Here is a 21,185-nt window from a genome sequence, read left to right on the forward strand (position 1 = left end):
AGCAAGCTCCTAGGCACATTTAGAAGAACACAACCTTTCGGGAAAGTAATCAGTGGGCACCACTTAATAAAAAAATCAGAAGGCCTCATGCACAAAATATTTAGTGTTGCATTGTGCATAGTAGAGAAAAAGTGAGATCTGTGACCTCAGTCCTGAAGTTACAGTAGATATTTAGCCCAGAATTCATACAGCCATGGAGGAATGTATAGGAGGGGCGTTGGATAATGCTCATGTTACAATGTTAGGTGAAGAAAAGATCTAAGATGTGTAGCCATCCACCTCCACAGTGTCAGTGCCGTGAAAGCAGGGCCTGCCTGATTCAGGACTCAGATCCCCTTTCTAAAGGACCACCTGGCTCACAAGAGATGTCAGTACATGTTTGCGGAATGAATACAAAAATAAAACAGCTGTTTTAAGTACACTCAGAAAATTGTCTAGAAGAAAACAGAGCAAAACGCAATATTACCCATGTCTGAATCTCAGGTGGGATTAGGGTCAATTTATTTTCATTTTCTTCACTTCTGTAAATTTTGCTATAATGAATGTACATTTATATTTTTCCTGATTATAAAAGAAACTTAAATATGATTCAACTTACTTGATGCTACTAAGCATCAAGTAAAATGGGCAAAAGATGTGAATGGACACTTCACCAAAGAAGATAGCAAATACGCACATGAAAAGAGGCTCATTATTACTAATCCTTAGAGAAATGCAAATTAGGCCAGTGAGATACCACTGCGCACTAATTAAAAAGGGGAGGGATGGGAAGGAGGGCTTACAAAGGGGCGGGAAGAAGCTTTTGGGAGTGATGTATACGTTCACTATCTTGATTGTGGTGATGGTTTCACAGGTGTGTATATATGTCAAAACTTAGCAAATTGTACACTTTAAATATGTGTATGTCAATTATAGCTCAACAAAACTGTTAAAACATATTCAACTTATTTGATGCTATTAGTGGCTTACCAATAAAGCTTTTAAAGTGTGATAACGGTTACATTTAAGAAGACAGTCCTTCTCTTTAGAGCTTCACACTAAAGTATTTAGGGGTGAAATAACATGATGTGTGGATATGCTTTAATATAATTCCAGGACTGTGGGTGTGGGGAGAGGGTGGAGGGGTACAGATGAATTAGGAGTGACCATGAGCCGATGCTCGTTGAAGCTGGGTATGAGTACTCTCTTCCCTCTATTTTTGTATGTACCTAACATTTTCTATATTTAAAAAAATTTTTAAGAGGTCCAACTTGTGAAATGGCTGATTCCAGGTCTGGGGCAGGAAAGGTACATGAGTAACTTGAACATCTTGTCGTGTGGGAACGGAAACTATCAAAGACTAATAAATCATGTTAAAAGGACTCATTAGCAAGTACGCTGTACCTCAATTCAAAAGTTAAATTTAAAAAATGGACTCAGAGAATGATTTGAAGAGACTCCTATTCAAAAAAGATGGGACAGTTGGAGCATCAATTAGAATAACTATTGAAATGTATTCAAATACATCAAGAATGTCAAAATACTCGGTTATTAATAATCCTAAAGAAAGAAATCGGTCACTTTTGGAGGACAACAGGGAAGCAAATTCTGAAACTGGTAAGTAAATGGAGAAGATCAAGCATTTAACCTGCCCTTCTGGTATAAACTGTACTTAGGATAATCAAAATGGCTGTTGACAGAAGATTTCCTTTTTATTAAAGATGTATGTCAGCTAACAAGATGAAAAAGAAATGAGAGAGTTACAGTATCACCATTTGGCAACCCTTAACGAACTAATGGATCTAAACAATCAATGATCATGGGACATTATGCGCCTCTTGATGGAAGAAAATACCACACCTATAAAGCAGCCTTGCTGAAACACCAAACCTAGACCAAAGTAAGCCTCTAGTCCTAACTCCTAGATTATAGGATATGCAGGGGAAGAAGGGACCTGTTAGGTGACACCACAGAGAGATAACTGGCAAAGTACAAAACGTCAGAAAACTACAGGAGAAAATGATCTGGTTTCTTCAACAAATAAATGCAGGGTAATGACAGAGGAAGGGAGAATCTACAGACTGAAAGAGACTTAAGAGACATGACAACCAACAAACAACCCAATTAAAAAAAATTCAGAAGACCTGCATAGACATTTTTCCAAAGAAGACAGTGAGATGGCCAATAGGCCCATGAAAAGATGCTCAACATCACTAAGTATCAGAGAAATGCAAATCAAAACCACAATGAGCTATCACCTCACACCTGTCAGAAAAGCCATCACCAAAAGCACCACAGATAACAAATGCTAGAGAGGGTGTGGAGAAACGGGAACCCCTGTACACGGTTGGTGGGAATGTAAATTGCTGCAGCCACTGTGGAAAACAGTATGGGTGGTCCTCAAAAAACTAAAAATAGAGCTACCATATGATCCAGCAATCCCACTCCTTGGAATATATCCAAAGAAAACAAAAACACTAATTTGAAAAGATGCAGGCACCCCAATGTTCATAAGAGCATTATTTGCAATTGCCAAGATATGGAAGCAACCTAAGTATCCATCAACAGATGAATGGGTAAAGATGCTGTGGCATATAAATACACACACACACACACACACACACACACACACACACACACACACACACAATGGAATACTACCCTTCCATAAAAAGAATGAAACTTTACCATTTTGCAACAACATGGATGGACCTGGGGCTATTATGCTTAGTGAAATAAGTCAGACATCGAAAAATAAGTAGGTATATTTTGACTTATATGTGGAATCTAAAAAATAAAACAAACAAATGCCTATAACAAAACAGAAACCAACTCACAGATATAGAGAACCAACTAGTGGTTACCAGTGGGGAGAGGGAAGGTGGGAGGGGCAAGACAGGGGTAGGGGATTAAGAGGTACAAACTACTATATATAAAATAAGCTATAAGAATATACTGTTTAGCACAGGGAATATAGCAAATATTTTTATAATAACTTTAAGTGGGGTATGATCTATAAAAATATTGAATCACTATGTTGTACACCTGAAACTAATATTGAAAACCAACTTTACCTCAAAAAAAAAAAAAAAAGACATGACAACCAAGTGTGGACCTTGTTGGGACCCTGGGTGGAACAAATCAACTGAAAAAAAAAAAGTAGGGTATTTGAATACTGACAAATTATTTGATAATATCAGAGAATTATTCATCCTGGGGGGGTATATTGTGGTATTTTAGTTTTGTTTTTCAAGAAGTCTTTACTTTTTAGGGCCTCTCCTGGTGGTCCAGTGGTTAAGAAAACGCCTTCCAATGCAGGGGACACGGGTTTGATACCTGGTTGGGGAACTAAGATCCCACATGCCACAGGGCAACTAAGCCTGCGCACCACAACTACTGAGCCTGCACCCTGTGGAACCCGTGCGCTGGAACTAGAGAGAAGCCTGAGTGCCACAACGAAGATCCCGCATGCCGCAACTAAGACCTGATGCAGCCACATAAATTAAAAAAAAAAAGTCTTTACTTTTTAGAGATTCAATAAAATATTTACTTATGAAATATATGCTATCTCAGATTCAAAATAATCAGGGGTAGCAGGAGTAGGTATTACTGAAATAAACACAGCCATGAGTTGCTGTCGTATGGGTTGATGGAAGTTTTGTACTATTATCCTGCTTTTGGGTATATTTGAAATTTTCCATAGTAAAAGTTTTTTGAAAAATCTAACTTCTAAAAATTATCTCTATATTGTAACGTAGGTGAGACACAGAAATATGGAAGTAGTTCTTCATTTTAAAGCAATGTTTCCCAGCCTTTTTTTCATTATTACCCCTTAAGGAGCCTTTTAAAGACATTTTGTTCATAAGCCCTCCCCTGCCCCGTGAAACGTTAACACCACAGACATACCGTGTGTCTGCTTATGTCCTGTGGTCTTTGGAGGGCCACAAGTCACTGCAATACCTAACACTTTTCACACCTCAAGAACCAATGGCCTTGGGGGCGATGCTGCTCCTATTGGGTGTGCAGGCTCTAAAGGAATACAGGTCCCAGAAATAGAGCCCGAAGGCACCCAGCCACATCTTGGTTAGTACGAGACAAAGGGAGATGACCGGGTTATATGTTTGTAGGTCTGGGACCAGCTGGACCAAAATATCCCAACTCTGGGGCTACCTTCTATCAGAGAAGGAGGATAAACCAACCTCCCAGTTAGGTGGTTACGACGACAGCACTGCTGTGGGGAGCTGTCCCTCTCAGGTCTGACGGGAACAGTGGCACTCAGGGGCAGCCACACCGAGGGGTCTTACCACACAGCCTGCAGGCTGAACATCAAGCGACCACCCCTGGGGAGGGGCTGAAGCGCAGATCTGAAGGAGCAGACTGATGATAAGGTTCTGCCTGCTCTTTACAGTGCGACCAGAATACCAGCCCCATTCACGCTGGTGAATATTAAGTTTACTTTGACAGATTCTAAATAGAGGCTCATTGCTGGATACAGGACCCAGAAAGGTTCTGTCAGATATTAAAACCCACCATAGGTCTAACATTGGCTACAAGAAGTCCAGAATTTGACCGCATTAACAAAACTAATAATTTATGATAAAAGAGAAGTAGGGATTTTTTTTTTAAACTGACAAACAACACAGAAAACAACAAATCATCTATCTTAGGACCCTATCCCCATTCTTCAAAAATTCTGAAACTAGTGTTTTTTCAGCTTTGAAGCAATACATGCCAAAATACACACAATTTTTTCAAACGGCACAGAATTGTATTAAATGACAAATACAATTCACCCTTCCACTCAAGTCTCAATCCCTAGATGAAAACATTGTTAACAGTCTGTGTATCCTTCCAGAGATTTTCTATGACACATACAATTGTGTAGCTTTTCTAACATGTTTTTCTTTATTTTCAGTTAACAACTTGGGTATCATTTCTTGTTAGCACACCCAGGGTCACCTCGTTCCTTTGTAATGGCTACATGTATGGGTGAGCTGTATTTATTTAACCTGTTCCTAACAATGGGTGCTGAGGTTGTTTCCCACGTGCTATTACCAATGACACTGTGGTCAACATCTTGTTTAATAATTTCTGTGACTCAAACATTCAATTCTCACTGTGACTCTCTGAGGTCATTGGCTGAGGAGGAAACGGGACCAGGAGGCCCAGGGACTTGCTGGCGTTGCCACAGTCAGTGTGCCCTGGAGGAGCCTGGCGAGGAGCCCGGGAGTCAGGCTGCCGAGCCCTTTCTTGATCACAGCGCTATGCTGCCTGTGCTCTAAATGCAAAGAAGTGAAATTGTAGACCAAAGAGTAGGGGCGGTTTAAACTCTAATAGTTATTGACAAAGTGCTCTCCAAAGAGACTGCGCCAATTTAGGATCTGCACACATGAGTGCCTCTTTCCTCACGTTATGAAAGTTCTTATCCTTGATAATGTCACAGGTGAGAATGACGCCAGCGGGTTGTCTCATTTGTACCATAATTATCAGTGAGCATTTTTCCCCCATAAACTTATTGGTTATTTGTATTTATTTTTCTCCATGATGTCTTTTTTAGGGTATAGGTATCTGTACTCCAGACACTCTATGACTAATAAAAAATAGAGTATTCGTTTTACCCTACAGTATTCGCTAAATTCTCTCTGTGAAGGAGAACCAGGTACAGTCACACTGAAGAACAATTTATCAGCATCTGGTAAAGCTGAAGATGTGCGTTACTTGTGACCCAGTAATCCTATTCCTCAGTGTATAGCGCAAAGAAAGTCTTACACATGAGCACACGAACTTTCCAAGAATGTCCACAGCAGCCCTGTTTCTCATAGCAAAAATGGAAATAATCTCAGTGGCCATCAATGGGAGAATGTATAAATGGTCATGCACTTGTGCAGTGGAATATGGCACAAGAGAAAAAGAGAGCCACAGACAAAAGCTACTTGCAGAAGGATAATAAGCTCAGTTCATGCCTTTTATGTTAAGGTTAAAAACCTAAAAAAAAAAAAAAAAAACCTAGAACATTGTTCCTAGAGCTGTGGATATATACCCATAACACAAGTAGAAAAACAGGCTCAGGAAGGATACACAGGCATAGGGAAAGTGGGGATGCAGGGGGCTTCGGTTTTGTCTGATGTATTCATGAGCAGTGGGCAGGCAGATAACTGATATCTGGTGCTCAATACTTATTTTCCATTGAAAAAATAGAGTTCACCTTGTATTCCCAGAGGTTTTGCGGGGGCTTCACACCCAGTGCTTTGACTCGCTCCAGTTCCATGAGGATGGCTCTTCGGTGGCTGCTGTTTTCTATGGTATATGGTGCCCTGGAAAATTCTTCCTCTGTCAAAGTTAAAAGCAACCTAGGGTGTGGGCAAGGAGATAGGAGGAGATGTCTTTTGAGATTACATCCTGGAAGCAAACTTTCCACAGTCGGAGTGCCACCTTATCAACACAGATAAACACTTTAGGCTTGAGGTAAGACACCTAACATATGAAATAAGATTAATAATAGCAAACAACTGAAAGCTTACTATTTGCCAGTCCCTCTATTTTTTAAAGTGTGTGTGTGTACAGAAAAAAAAAATTGGGAAGAAATCCAATAAAACATTATGACATTAAGAGTAGTTGTTTGGGGACTTGCCTGGTGGTGCAGTGGTTAAGAATCCGCCTGCCAGTGCAGGGGACACGGGTGGGATCCCTGGTCCGGGAAGATCCCACATGCTGCGGAGCAACTAAGCCCGTGCTCCACAACTACTGAAGCTCACGCACCTAGAGCCCATGCTCTGCAATAAGAGAAGCTACAGCAGTGAGAAGCCCGCGCACCACGATGAAGAGTAGCCTCTGCTCGCCGCAACTAGAGAAAGCCTGCACGCAGCAACGAAGACCCAATGCAGCCAAAAAAAGAGTAGCTGTTTGAGGATAGTGATTAAATAAAGATAAGTGTAGATCCCTTATCTGTTCCCTTTCATCAGAAGACGTGAATTCACCTCCACAGTGATTCCTTGTTAAAAGTGCCCCGTAAAGGTTTATTCCCTTTCACTCAACAATTCCAGTTTTGGAATCTCTCCTCTGGAAGGAAGACAGTTACAGAAAGACATATTGTATTAAGTGGGTAGAGAAGTTTCTTTAACTACAATTCAGGGCGAGGGTGGGGAGGTGGTACAACTTCTTACAAAAAACAGACAAAGTGGGAGTATTTTGCTTCCTCAATAGAGAGTCAAGTGTTAAAAGCTCAGTTCAGGGGGAAAAAATGGACCAGGGTGGGAGGTGGGGCAGTCTAGCAGTGAGTGGACTACACGTCTGACTCAAATGGGTTAGAGAACGGCTGCCTGGTGGTCTAAGTAACACCCCTACGTGTTCCCCCTTCAAGGAAGGGAGGGACCCTAGTAAAGATGGACAGGGCTCCGGAAGGGGCAGGGGGATTTGCTGATGGGCAGAAGCAGGCTGACGCATAGCTCAGCGATGAGTGAGCTCCTCAAACTAATAGGTTCCTCAGAGCATTTGCACAATGTAGTCTGGTACCGTCTGGAGCAGAAAAAAGGGAAACACCACATATGTGTGCTGGTAGAGATTGATTAACAGACTCTAGCCTATACACATACATATAAACACAGGTTTGCTTAGTACAATCGTATTTCCAGTTTAAATAAATAAATAACATGTTATTTAACACATCTATATGTATGCCTGTATAAACATTGAAAAAAATCTGGACAGGTGTCCAGCAAGATGATAATAGTGGTTTTCTCTGAAGAGCAGGATTATGAAGGTATTTCATTTCTAATGTCCTACAATTCTACTTTATTATTTTAAAATAAATAAATATATGTTACTTTTAAAATCAGGAAGCAACAAACAATTAAAATGTCAGTCGATGACATAAAATGGTTCAGCTGCTTTAGAAAACAATTCAATGGCTCCCCAAAAGGTAAACACAGAGTTACCTTATGACCCAGCATTTCCACTCCAAGACAGTACTGAGTATTGAAAATACACGTCCACACAAAAACCTTTATATACAAATGGTCGCAGCAGCACTGTTCCTAACAGCCCCAAAATGGAATCAATCCAAATGTCCATCAACTGAAGAATGGATGAATGAAGAATGGAAATACTCTGAACAGGCAAATCCAGGAGACAGAAAGTAGAATGGTGGTTCCCGGGGGCTGCGGGAGGGGAAAATGAGGATTGACTGCCTTTAGCAGGAGCTCTCTTTTTGGGGATGATGGAAATGTTCTAAAACCAGACTGTGGCGATGGCTGCACATATCTGTGAATATATTAAAAGCCACTGATTATACTCTTTAAATGGGTGACTTTTGGGGTTACGTGGATGGTGTCTCAATAAAACTGTTTAAAAAATGTCAGTGACGTATCAGAAGATTTTGCTTCTCACCTTCCATTTACTCTTTCAGATAAAAACCTGTCTCTGTAGAGAGAGGCCCAAGGGCCCAGCTGCTCCAGCCAGAGGACAACTTCTTCTGCTGTCCATGTGGCCACAGTCTTGTGCACCAGGAGGTCGTGCTCAGATTCCCTGCTGCTCCAGTGATACACCAGCAGGACCACCTGGGGAAAAGTGACATGGCCCTTATTCCACAGCAGGATCAGAGACGCCAGTTTCTAAATATGTGAGCGTGGGGCCGGGAAGGAAAAAGCTGAGCTGGAAGGGGATGATGCCAAGTCCATAGATATGGAAGCCGGCAACACCACTGCCACTGAGATCTGGGGAGCGTGACCCTTGGTGGGCTCATCTCTGCTGAGTCTCGGGTCATCAGGGAACAGAGACAGGAATAGGACTCACTGCAGGGCACCAGGGAGCATTGCACCCTTTTCCCCATCAATTTGGCCAGTATAACTGACTCGCGTGCCTTTTCTATTGGAAAATTTGTAATAGTTAGATTTTTGTAGCATGGATAGATCTTAAAAAGAAAATAGTCTCTACACTGGAAGTTAGTGAAGGGCTGTGCTCAAGACATGGCCTTGAGTTCCAGCTTTAACACCTTTCTGCACCGGTTTGCTCCTCTCTACAGCAGGAATAATAACAGTGCCTATTGCATAGGTTGTGAAGAGGATGAAATGGGACAAAGCTAACGTTTACTGGGCTCTGAATATTACGTTACATATACTTGCATAGGCAACATCCCCAGGGTTCAATGTACATAGTGAATTACCACATTCGGTCACATCATTAATCATTTAGGGGTATTTCAACAGAACTGACTTCACGGGAAACTGTGGGAGGGAGGGGGACAGAGAGACATAAACTTACTGCCACACCAGTTAAAGCTGTGAGCACTCCGGAAAAGAATCCCCCTCCCCTCTGCTGATTCACTCGGCCAGTGTTGGGAGCTGAAAGAATCTTATCATTCCCATACTTCTGAAAGGCTGCGAGACTCTGGACTACATCATTATTCTGCTGAATGTCTTCAGATCGCATTCTAATTGCATCAGGAAATAATTTTTCAATGGCATCCCTATGGAGAACAGAAAAAAAAAAATCACAAGACAGTTGTTTGACTAAGTATACTTATAATGTTTAGAGGCCAAAATAAAACTACTATCAACATTTAATAATATATAAGGATTCTAGAAGAATGGACAAGAAGATTGGTTATGGCCCTGCTGGTAGCAGCAACAAATCAGAAACACCTATATGTCCACTGTTAGGGCAACAGCTAAATAAAACATAGCATATTCAAACATACAGTGGAAATACATTCATACAGTGGAAACATACATAGTTTTAAAAATGAATTTACTGGATATCACTGTGTATCAAAATGAATAAATTTATCCGCATTGTTGAATGAAATAGTAAACTGCAGAAACACAGTACACCACTGATGTGAGGAAATATTTGCATTTCCTATTGGCACATAAATGTATAAAAGTATTTTTAAAAATCTGAAAGATGACAACTAAGTCATAACTGAAATTATTCTGAGAAAAAGGAAGGAAGAATTGTAAGATGGGGGAGGAGGGGTTGAAGGGGTCTTTATCAGCAATGTTCTGATTTTTTTAAAAGAATGTAAATGACTATATATGTACTGCTTATGTTATTAAAAATTAACTCAGAAAAAAGGTGCAGTTCAGTAGTGAGAGTGAGACCAACCCTCAGGTCATACTGTAGGCTCTTCATTTTCGATTATACACAATCAGAGAACTCTTCTTCAATTTAAGGTTAACCCGCAGGTAAACCAAGGCTGAAAGGTCAGAGCAAAGTGGTGTAAATACATCTCCTGTGAAAAAGAGAATGCTGGGTTAATGTTTTCAGTGGAACTTCCTGGTACTCTGTTGATAACAAGAAGGCAAGAGAAAAGGATTTTAGCCTCAAAGACCTCACAGGGACATGATGAACATTATGAAGGGAAGCAGAAATAAACCTGCTATCTGAAGGTCTTAACAACTGTTGTGTGATGCCATGCATGAGAAACTCTATTAATGTGATAAATGCAACAGAGTTTAGTCAAAGATTATGAAAACCAGCATCAAACCAGTTTTCGAGAATCATACAGTTAGACCATCTTCTCTATGAGACCTAGGGTGTTCTCAGTGAATACACATCAATAAGAAGTATTATGTGCATAGGGTTACAGACAATGGTCTGATAACCAGCGTTTCTTTCTTTCCCCCATTTATAATAAACAAACAAATCACGGTCACCTGTGAGGAAGGGAGTCGGGACTTCCAGGTCCCTGAGCTCCCTGACTCACATGCCAGCAGATCCAGAATGACCCCTGAGGCAGTGGGCTCCACCCCTCTGGCCTTTCCAGATGTGGCTGCTCCCAGTAAGAGAAACCACACTGTACAGGCCCAATGAGCTACCCACGTGGGCTGAGCATTACCTGAGGAGAATATTGACTTTGGGGAAACCTTCCCATTTTTCTCTGCATTCTGGACACTCTGTTTTCTTCGAAGAGGCCCACCACAGAGCTAGGCAGTGCCGGCAGAAGCTGTGCCCACAGTTCAAGGTGGTTGGGTTAACCAGGATGTCGTAACAGCAGTGGCAGGAAAATTCCCTAACAGAAATCCGAGGGCTGCTGCTCTGGAGAGGGTCCTCTTCCTCAAGGCTTGTCATGTTCAGATCATTCTGCGGAGACTCTTCCATCTCTTAGCAAATTCTGGGATCCACAGACATAGAAAATTCCAGACTCAGAAAACTGCTGCAAAGCATCGTGAAATCTAGAAAAAAAGAGACAACAACAGAAATAGGAAAGATAATATAGTAGGTGTTTGAGATTACAGTCATTCTATTGATATTAAAGCTCTGATTTTTATATGTGACAAATTTGGTTTCTAAAAATTTACATTCCATAAACCACATAAACATCACTAAATTTTTCTGACCTATTGTCATAGTTTCAAAAATTAGGTAAAGGGCTTCCCTGGTGGCGCAGTGGTTGAGAGTCCGCCTGCCGATGCAGGGGACGCAGGTTCGTGCCCCGGACCGGGAAGATCCCACGTGCCGCGCAGCGGCTGGGCCCGTGAGCCATGGCTGCTGAGCCTGCGTGTCCGGAGCCTGTGCTTCGCAACGGGAGAGGCCACAACAGTGAGAGGCCCGCGTACCGCAAAAAAAAGAAAAAAAAAAATTAGGTAAAGCAAAATAGTATAGTGGAAAGTTCAATGGACTTGGATGAGGGAGGCTGGAGAATTCTAGATCCTTCCATTCTGCTAACTTCCTTTGAAGATGTAATTTCTTTGGCCTCAGTTTTCTCAATGAAATTTCTGAAGTCCTTTCAACGTACATACTTTTAAATAAGCCAGCTTCTTGGCCCATGAAAATGTCTGGAGTCGGCAACAACAGATGTACTTCATATAAATAACAGAGTTTATCCAAACAAATCTGCCTTCCCCTTAGGTAATTAACTCTTTTGACACCTGATTTCAGAGGCTTCCACAGGAACAGTACCTGGAAGACAGTGAGGTCTGATTCTCTGAGGTGCCCTGTGCCAGGTCCACTTGCCTGGGGCTTAATATCCACCCCCCCACACACCCCAAATCAACCGAAACATGCACATCCTGCCTTCTGGATCCCACCAGTTTGGTGCCACAGAAACACACTAATGTCACTAATATGCAAATGGCTAAGGACCATTCTCTTCTCATCCTTATCTGGGTCTTAAGGGAGTTTTTTATTGAGAAGCAGTATGATGGTGCCATGGAGTTAGAAGCTCAACTCTCCATCTCCGGGATGGTGCCTAAGTTACCTGGGCTCTCTGAGCCTTGTTTCCTCAGCTGTGGAATGGTGCTTACAGTACACAAACCTTCAAAGCTTCTTGTGAGAGTTAGAGATAGTGAACTAGGGTGGTGGATGGTGTAAACAGGGGCTAAAGAAATGATTATTCAGATTGTTACTGGAATTAGCATGGCGTAGGCACTGGTGGGGAAGAGTTTCTCAATCTCACTGTTGTTACAGGCAAGAAGGTAAATTGCTCTCGATCACCGACACTGGTCACGCAGAGAAGGGCTCTTTGCAGGCAGTGGTTAAGAACACAGGTCCCTGGGCTGGGCTGCCTGCATTCTTACCCCAGCTCTGCCATTTACTAGCTTTGCGCTCTGGATTTCTTTGAGTCTCAGGTTTCTCATATATAAATAGGGATGGTAATAGTATTTACCCCATTGGGAGGTTTTGAGAGTTAAGTAAGAGAATGCAAGTAAAGTGTCTGGCATACGGTAAGTAGACCATAAATGGTAGTAATTTCCCTGATTTTCAGGGAATTTTATCACTTTTTACAGGGCACAAATTTTATATAGAGCATGATAACACTATATTTTAAACAAGCAAATCTATAAACAAAGACTAGAAGAAAATACAATGAAGTATTAGTAGTTGGTTGGGTGGGGGAGGATTGTGATTTTCTTGGTTTTGGTTTTCTGTATTCACCAAGCTGTTCTTAATGAAAATGATGTTACGATAACTGCAAAAATATAGAGAAAATTATAAAAAGCAATCATATTTGCTCATTATTTGTATGTTTAGGAACATCTAAACATTTTCTAACTGCTTTCCTTTGGGCAGCCTCTTCAAATTACTAAGGAAGTAGGAGATCTTATATGTATAGGTTTTTAGAAAAAGGAATCATCATTTTGATAAAGTAGTTCCTTTATTTGGCTACTACGGATTAAACAACTACCATGTGGACAGTATTATCCCAGGAAATAATAATTGGACCATTGCTAGCTACTGACCATCTCTGGGGAGCTGGGCACTGGCAGGCACTTTAAGTACATTCATGAGCACATCTTGATTCAGTGTTGGAAGAAGGATTATTATTATTATTTTTTTTTTTTTTAAGAAAGGGCCTCCTGCTCAGAGTCTCAGGAGACCAGAAATTGGTCACCCCAAAGCAGTGCCCCTCAAGCAGACCATTTCACAGGGAAACCATTAGGGAGTAAGCTGGGCTGGGCCCAGGCTGCAGGGCAGACAAGAGGCCGAGAGCACTGTCTCCAGGCCCAACCAGTTCTCCTCTGCCCCCTCAATGTTGCCTACCAGGTGACCCCCAAGGACACACCCTCCAGCTGACCCTGCAGGATCTTACCTCCAGGCCACAGGCAAGGCCTGGATGGAGGCCAGATGTTCCTTGGCCTGGTGCCAGGCCTCCCAGAGGGCTGACACTGTGGCCGCAGCTTGCTTGCCCACCAGCCTGCCTGGCCCCGACAGTGTCCTCGGGTGAGGAGTGGGCCTGCCCTCGGCAGAGGCGTGACCACCACTGCCCACCCACAGACGGGCTGACACAGGGACAGGAGGCTACAACAGGATCCGGTTTATTCTGCTTTGGAAGGGTGGTCCTGAGAGTGGCAGGTGCCACCCTGTCCGGGGCAGAGGGAGGGCCCAAGGGCTGGTTAAGGCCAGTGGTGGGAGACGCAGGGGGATAGGCAGCCTCTATAATGCAGTGAGGCCAGGTTGAGGCCCGGAGGCAGCTGTGGTAGGCCGGGGCGATGCCCCTGCGCCCAGGGTGGAAGTCACCGGGCTGGGACCAGGCCATGGGTACGGAGCCATGACCCAGGCCACATGGGCACCCCGGGAAGTGGGGCACAGGGTCACAGGACACGAAACATGAAACACAGGCACATGAGTAAGCACGTGGACAAGTGGGCACAGATTCACAGGCCAGAGGAACACCCGGTCTCAGCTGGACACATGGACACCATGGTGGTGCCATACAGACCACAGGGGACAGACACATGGACTCGATGGCCACAGGGGACAGCCCTGAGCCATGAACTGCGAGGGACAGGAGAAGGGGGCCTTTTGGCATGACTGCACTGGAATTGCGAGAAGGGGGTGCTGGGGGCAGCCCATGTGCAGACCCCGGGGCTCAGTCCGTCTTCCACACTTTGTTAAGCAGCTTCACCACCTCGTCGTAGATGACAAACACGATGTCCACGTCCAGGCACACCCGGCCCAGGCAGGGGACGGTGCCCTTGTAGAACGCCTTGGGGCCCTCGTTCCTCAGGATCTGCAGGCCGCGGCCCCACGTTGTGTGGTACTTATGCGCCTCCAGGCCCTGCATCCGGGTCTTGATCACGTCCAGAGTGTTACCACAGACACTGGCTGTGCCTGTGATGGCACCAAACACACCAGCGATCAGAAGGGTTCATAGGGGCTTGTTGGGGTTGTCCCCTTGGTACCAGTTGTGCAAGGAGGTCACGACAAAGAAGAGAATGGCCTGGTTGGATCCCTGCTTCAGCACAGTGGCCACGATGCCCTGGTAGGTCCCTTTCAGCCCTTGTTCCCAAACGATCTCCCTGACCCCGTGGAAGAATCCTCTGTATTTGGGGCTGGGGTAGGTCTGGTCATGGATTAACTTCACCTTGATGGTCTCCATGGGGCACACGACCACCATGGCATCTGCCACACCGGCGCCCAGGCCGCACAGCAGCCCGCGTGTGCTGTCTAGCCGTCCCTGGGCGTCCCGCATGTGGTTGCTGAGAAACTCGAACATCCCGAACCGGACGGCCGCCTTTGGGATGGAGCCGTAGAGCAAGGAGATGAGGCCGCGGTACAGGCCCGGTACGCCATGGTTGTGGACCGTCCACCGCACGCAGTCCCCGATGCCCTCGTAGCGCGGCGGGTGCAAGCACTCGTCCAGCTGCAGCTGCGTCTTCACGTGCTTGGTGGGGAAGGTGATGCAGATTTCCGTGTCGCCTGCCAGGATCGCCTTCCCCGGGTGTGTGAGGGTGGCCTTCCTGGGTGCGGGCGCCCCTGCCGCCAGAGTGTGGGGCGTGGCCATGGTGGGCGGGGTGGGGGGCCCGGCGGCGGCCTCTCTTCTAACAGGGGTTAGAAGAGATGGGCTTGAATTGGGCGCTGTTCTTGGTGTTTCCTGGGGAGCAGTGAGTGATATACCTGGAGATACAGGTCTGATACAGGGTCTTGCGTGACTGGTTAATGAGAGGTGGGCAGATGGGAGCACATAAAAGTTTCGGAGGCATTGAGATCAGCAAAGCTGTCCTTGAGGATGATAAATCTCATCAGGAAGGCGGGCTGAGCTAGGACAAGGCAGAGGTGAGGTGCCGTCACTTCTGAGACTAAGGTGGCAAACATGAAAATGCAAAGAAAGGGATCAATCTATCCAAGAGATGTTACAAAAATCCTTTATGGGCTTTGGTGATTAGAGAGCAGAATGATCAAAGATGTTGTCTAGGTTCTAGAACAGGGGAAGAAGAACAGTTCTGCTGATAGAAATGAGTCACTGTAAACGAACGGAGCCCAGCTTTAAGAGAAGTAAGTTGAATTTCGGAAGAGTCGAGTTTGCAGTGATGACCAGATCTCCAGGTAGAACTGTCTAGTGAGCAGGTGGAGATCTGAAACTGGAGCTGGGAGTTAAGGGGGAGGCCAAGTGTATGGATCTCGGAGTCATTTGAAATGACAACATACATGGAAATTAATTTCTCACAAATTAACCTTTTAAAACTAGAATGCACTAATAATTCTTAGTTTACCAGATCTGAAAGTTTATTTCTCATGAGAGAAAACAAATCACACACAGACATCAGAAGTGTATTTTATAAGTCATGTTTTGGGACTTCCCTGGTGGTCCAGTGGTTAAGAATCGCCTTTCAATGCAGGGGACGCAGGTTCGATCCCTGGTTGGGGAACTAAGATCCCACATGCCGTGGAGCGACTAAGCCCGCGAGCCGCAACTACTGAGCCCGTGCACTCTAGGGCCCGCGTGCCACAACTAGAGAGAAGCCTGCGTGCCGCAAGGAAAGACCCTGCATGCCACATAAATAAATAAATACTTAAAAAAAATGCAGAGGGAACAAAATATTAAGGATCTGTTTTTTTTTTAAAAAAGTCATGTTTTGAAAAGCTGAGGTGGCCACTAACTCTGTTTTTTAATTGTCTTTGACAATCTAGAAACTGCATGGACTTTGATTACTTCTTAGGAATCTTGCTCGTTTCATTTTACCCTAAATTCAAAAACTGGAAGTTAACAGAGAAAGAATGCACAGCTTAACTGAATTCAGCTGATCTCTTCTGCTACTTCTGTCTGTAAGTATTTGGGTTCTTTCCATTAAAGAAAGCAGTACTTTTAGAGGACGAAAGTGCCTCTTACGTGATAAAAAACTAGCTCAGATACTAGAGTTCCAAGTTGTGGCCTTCTGACTTGGATAAACACACCCTCCTGCACTGGCAATGGTTAAAGGCTTCTTTGAGGAGAAGGCCCAATGTTCCTTTGAGGATGCTGATAACTGTTCTCTACAAACTTGGCACACACACCAGCAGGTTGGAGCTGGTTTGCTGGCTGAGTTCCTTCACAAGGAAGCACGTGTTAGAACACGCCCGCAGCCTACTGCTCTTTCCACCTCGTCGCAAAGCCTCAGAGAAGGCTTGGGGGACATGGTTAGGACAGGGGCGAGAAGAATCATTCCATTCCCACTCCCAGTGCCCTGTTCACATGGAGACACTTTGGTTTGTGCTTAAACATCACATGAGGGCTTCCCTGGTGGCGCAGTGGTTAAGAATCTGCCTGACAATGCAGGGGACACAGGTTCAATCCCTGGTCCAGAAAGATCTCACATGGCCGCGGAGCAACTAAGCTCGTGCGCCACAATTACTGAGCCTGTACTCTAGAGCCCGCAAGCCACAACTACTGAGCCCGCGTGCCTAGAGCTCGTGCTCCGCAACAAGAGAAGCCACCGCAATGAGAAGCCCGTGCACCGCAACGAAGAGTAGTCCCCGCTCGCTGCAACTAGAGAAAGCCCGCACACAGAAACAAAGACCCAATGCAGCCCAAATATAAATAAATAAATTTAAAAATAAAATAAAATGATGGCTGGAACACCACATAATTGAAGAGCACGGCGAGACCACTGGACTGAGTCACTCTGAAGAGCTGCAGTTTCTGAAAGTTGAAGTTGTGTCTTCAACTGATGTCTGGATTGGCACTTCAGGGTGTCAGGGCACACTCTGAAATCACTTGCCAAGCTTGTGTTTGTGCACACGAGTGTTTTCCTGAAGGAAATCTATAGTTTTTATCTGATCTCAAAGGGGACCAAGACCCAAATTAGGTTAAGAATCATTGTTTATCCAGTGGGATAAGGGCTTTCTTAAAGTACCCACTGCCCTGGCTTCCTAGAGTGCCTGTAATGAGCCCAGGTGAGACTTTTCACAGTGTGGCTGCATTACTGTCAAGAGCAGCCATCCTCCGCGACCTGTCAGTCTCAACAGTGGTAGCCACTGCTCAGTGGTGACATCTAGTCTTTTTCTTCACGTGGTGCTTCTCTTTCTCCCCCTCCCTCTTGCTCTTTCTTTCCTCATCTTCCTTCTTCTCTTCTTTTCTATTGAATTTGGTGCCAGCATTAAAAAAAATCTCACTTCACATAAAAACCCAGATTCCTGGCTGCTTCTGAAAATCAGAAGATCTGGCAACACTGGGCTCTCCTTTTGTGTGACAAGAATCAGCTGAAGCTGAGTATCTGAGCAGCTGCCCCCTTCACACAGGGCCAGCTGGCTCCAGTTTGCTGCAGTCCTCACCCAGCTGGTTTCCTCATTTCCACTAGCTGCCTGACCCCTGTGGAGATCTGTGTTTTCACAACCTGTTCCATAAGGTAATGCCTTCACGGTCTACCGATGAGTGTTTGACATTTCTAGTTAACTGGCCTTAGGTTAGAAAGCTTCTGGAGTTCTATCAGCTTACTTATTGCTGAGAAAGTGATTGCTTATGAGGTTTCCCACACAATTTTCTACATTACCGCTTCTATTCTGCTTTAGCGTCAGAGGCTCAGTAGATTGTGTGTGTGAAAGGCTGTGGATGAACCTGAGGGCAGGGGCCAAGTCTAAAAATTCTAAGTCAGCTTTATTCTCACCATATTCTCACAGACCTAGCTCAAAATAAGTGAGAGTCCGGGGGTTTCCTATTTATCAAATATTTCAGTAGAGGCCTTTAAAACACTTGTTTTAATTTTTTGGACCTATTACTTACTTCCTGGTTCTGAGAGACAGTGTAATGCATCTCAGTTTTAAAATCAGAAGACAGGTTCTGATTCCCAGCTTCACTACGAGCTGTGAGATCACAGGCAAGTTATTCATTCTCTCCAAGGCTCACATCAGCATATATAAGCAATGGGGTTACTGCTCCTGATCTCACAGGACTGTCCTGAGCATTAAGAGCACAGCACACAGGAAGTGCTCGATAAACGTGGTCCCTTCTTCCACAGCACGTTCCAGTGGGTGACATTTCCCAATCCATACAAGTAACGAATCCCTAAGCGGGTGGTTCTCATGCCCATGCCCCATAACCAACAACTTTCTCTACCATGTAACATTTACTTATTTATTTACTGAAATGACCATTTGCTTTTATTGCAAGAGACATGGACACTTTTATTTTTTTGGCTGCGCCACACAGCATGTGGGATCTTAGTTCCCCGACCAGTGATTGAGCCTGTGCCCCCTGCAGTGGAAGCGTGGAGTCCTCACCACTGGACCGCCAGGGAATTCCCGACGATGTAACTTCTAAAACACCTGGGGAGATATTACTTCCAGAGGAGCACACCATCTCTAAAGTGGCAATGTCAAGAAATGGCATAAAATCTTAGAAAGCATTAACATGTGAAATATGACGTGAATATGCACATATGAACAAACTGTACAGATGACTTTTTCTAGAATGTTCACGGGTTAGGTCTGTTGGCACAACTGATAGGAAACAATTATCACAAGATATCTATCACCATGACCCTATGTATGTTCTCCCAAAGAAATACCTAACTGACATGGTATAGTTATCTGAAAAGCCATGGAAAAAAAAAAGGGCTGGGACACATATACTGTCCCAATAATTCTATGTAACTGAAGACCCTAGAATGAATTTGGCTATTTTGTCCCTGGAAGGAAAGTTGTTGGTCAAGTGCTTCTCTGTGGATTTATCCAGAGGGTTATTCTCCAGGAGGAGGCAGGGGCACTGCTGTAACCTATTTCATTGTTTAATCACTCAACTCACATTTAAGAAAATTAATATAATAATTTTTATTGAGTTTATCAAAGAAGATTGCATTAATTCTGAGTTTAAGAATTTTTATACCTTAGCTTCTGAAGACTTCACTATGTGATGACTGTTAACTCTTTAGAAAGTGTAATTATCAAGCTGTTTGGTTCAGTGTTATATAATTATGGTTCTACCTCTTCACTCAACAAAACACTGATTGTGACTAAAATACATACCTAACGTTTTAGGAATAATCCTTTGAAGAGCTAATTTATTGGGATTCCGGCCTGAAAAATATGATCTCAATCACTTCTTACCAGGTTCACTGCAAGAATAAAAAGATTTGGGCTTCCCTGGTGGCGCGGTGGTTGAGAGTCCGCCTGCCGATGCAGGGGATACGGGTTCGTGCCCTGGTCCGGGAAGATCCCACATGCCGCAGAGAGGCTGGGCCCGTGAGCCATGGCCGCTGAGCCTGCGTGTCCGGACCCTGTGCTCCGCAACGGGAGAGGCCACAACAGTGAGAGGCCCACGTACCGCCAAAAAAAAAGAATGAAAAGATTTTGGCTTTAGATGGGTCTCTAGTTAGGTTATTTCTTCTCATTACGTATTACCCGACAACAGAGAATAATTACAATTGCTGATATTTACTGAGCCCTTATATAATGTGAGAGGGACAACAATCTTATGGGATAATTATTACTATCATCTCCATTTTACTGATGAGAAAATGGAGACCTAATTAGTATAGGGCAGAGCCAGGTTTTGTTTGTTTTTTTAAACAACAACAACACAATTTTTTCTTCTTTTTGGCCATGCTGTGCAGCATGCGGGATCCCCAGCCAGGGATCGGACCCATGACCCCTGCAATGGAAGCGTGGGGTCTTAAGCCCTGGACCACCAGGAAATTCAGAGCCACGTTTTAAATGACGGTCTGACATTAAGCCTGTCCTCGTAACACTACGTTGGTCTATGTCACATCATAGAGGGGCCGCTGCGAAGCTGAGAAATCCAAACTAGAATCTGACACCACTGCATTTTGGAACATGTGACTCCAGCTTGTGGCTCTTAGGGTGAGCATGCTGTTCCTCATATGAGATAAATAAGCAGAAATATTCATAAGAGAAATAGGGGTGAGGGTGCTTGGGTGAATCCCAATTTCTGGCACCCTCCCCAGTCCACCCCGGGACACCACTATAAACACTAGCAGAACGCTACAGACATTATCAAATGTCCAAAGAGGGACCACCCATTTCTAGTGATTATGAGATAAAAAGAAATGTGTCCAAATCTAAGCAAGGCAAAGGTCAGAAACAGCAAATAAAACAGAACATGGTATGTACTTCTTGGAGGTGGCGGAAACTGGCTTTCATTAACATAAGAGAAGCATTTCCAGGCTCTTCCTGCATAAAACTTTGTGTTTTTCCAACTCCAAATAGACAGATTTTCTTTCTAGACAGGGTCAGAAATCACTAGGGCAAAGGCAGCTAGCTAGCTCACTGGACACTGAGCTGCCTGCAATTTGAGACCCTGTGATTTACTGCCTGTGAGTGGTGGTGGGCAAGATAAGTGCACACAGGGAAGCGTGTCCTGGTCTCTCCTCTTTCGTGTCTGCTCTGTGGCATATATTCAACGACCTATCTTGTATGAAACACTGGAGATACCTAATGACTCAGAAAGTGATCAAAAACTACTGGTAGTTACCAGTAACCCATACCTTAGCTATCTGTTTTTAAACTATTCCGTTACGATTCACACATTCTAAACTAACGAATCCTTTTCAGGA

At 44.1% G+C, this 21,185-nt stretch overlaps 1 protein-coding gene and 1 pseudogene across 1 annotated transcript in view; both read right to left on the minus strand.

The window, feature by feature from the left end:
* Nucleotides 1-21,185, minus strand: part of BFAR (bifunctional apoptosis regulator) — a 28,790-nt gene that overhangs the window by 5,014 nt on the left and 2,591 nt on the right. The window contains exons 2-5 of the mRNA XM_030884017.3: nucleotides 10,814-11,150; nucleotides 9,238-9,442; nucleotides 8,365-8,534; nucleotides 6,185-6,329 (exon numbers count right to left, since the gene is read on the minus strand). Coding sequence (XP_030739877.1) covers nucleotides 6,185-6,329; nucleotides 8,365-8,534; nucleotides 9,238-9,442; nucleotides 10,814-11,076 — 783 coding nt within the window. The 5' untranslated portion in view covers nucleotides 11,077-11,150. The remainder of the gene's footprint in view (nucleotides 1-6,184; nucleotides 6,330-8,364; nucleotides 8,535-9,237; nucleotides 9,443-10,813; nucleotides 11,151-21,185) is intronic.
* LOC132593539 (tricarboxylate transport protein, mitochondrial pseudogene) lies at nucleotides 14,288-15,202 on the minus strand (annotated as a pseudogene).

Source organism: Globicephala melas, chromosome 15, assembly GCF_963455315.2.
Source record: "Globicephala melas chromosome 15, mGloMel1.2, whole genome shotgun sequence".
NCBI lineage: Eukaryota > Metazoa > Chordata > Mammalia > Artiodactyla > Delphinidae > Globicephala > Globicephala melas.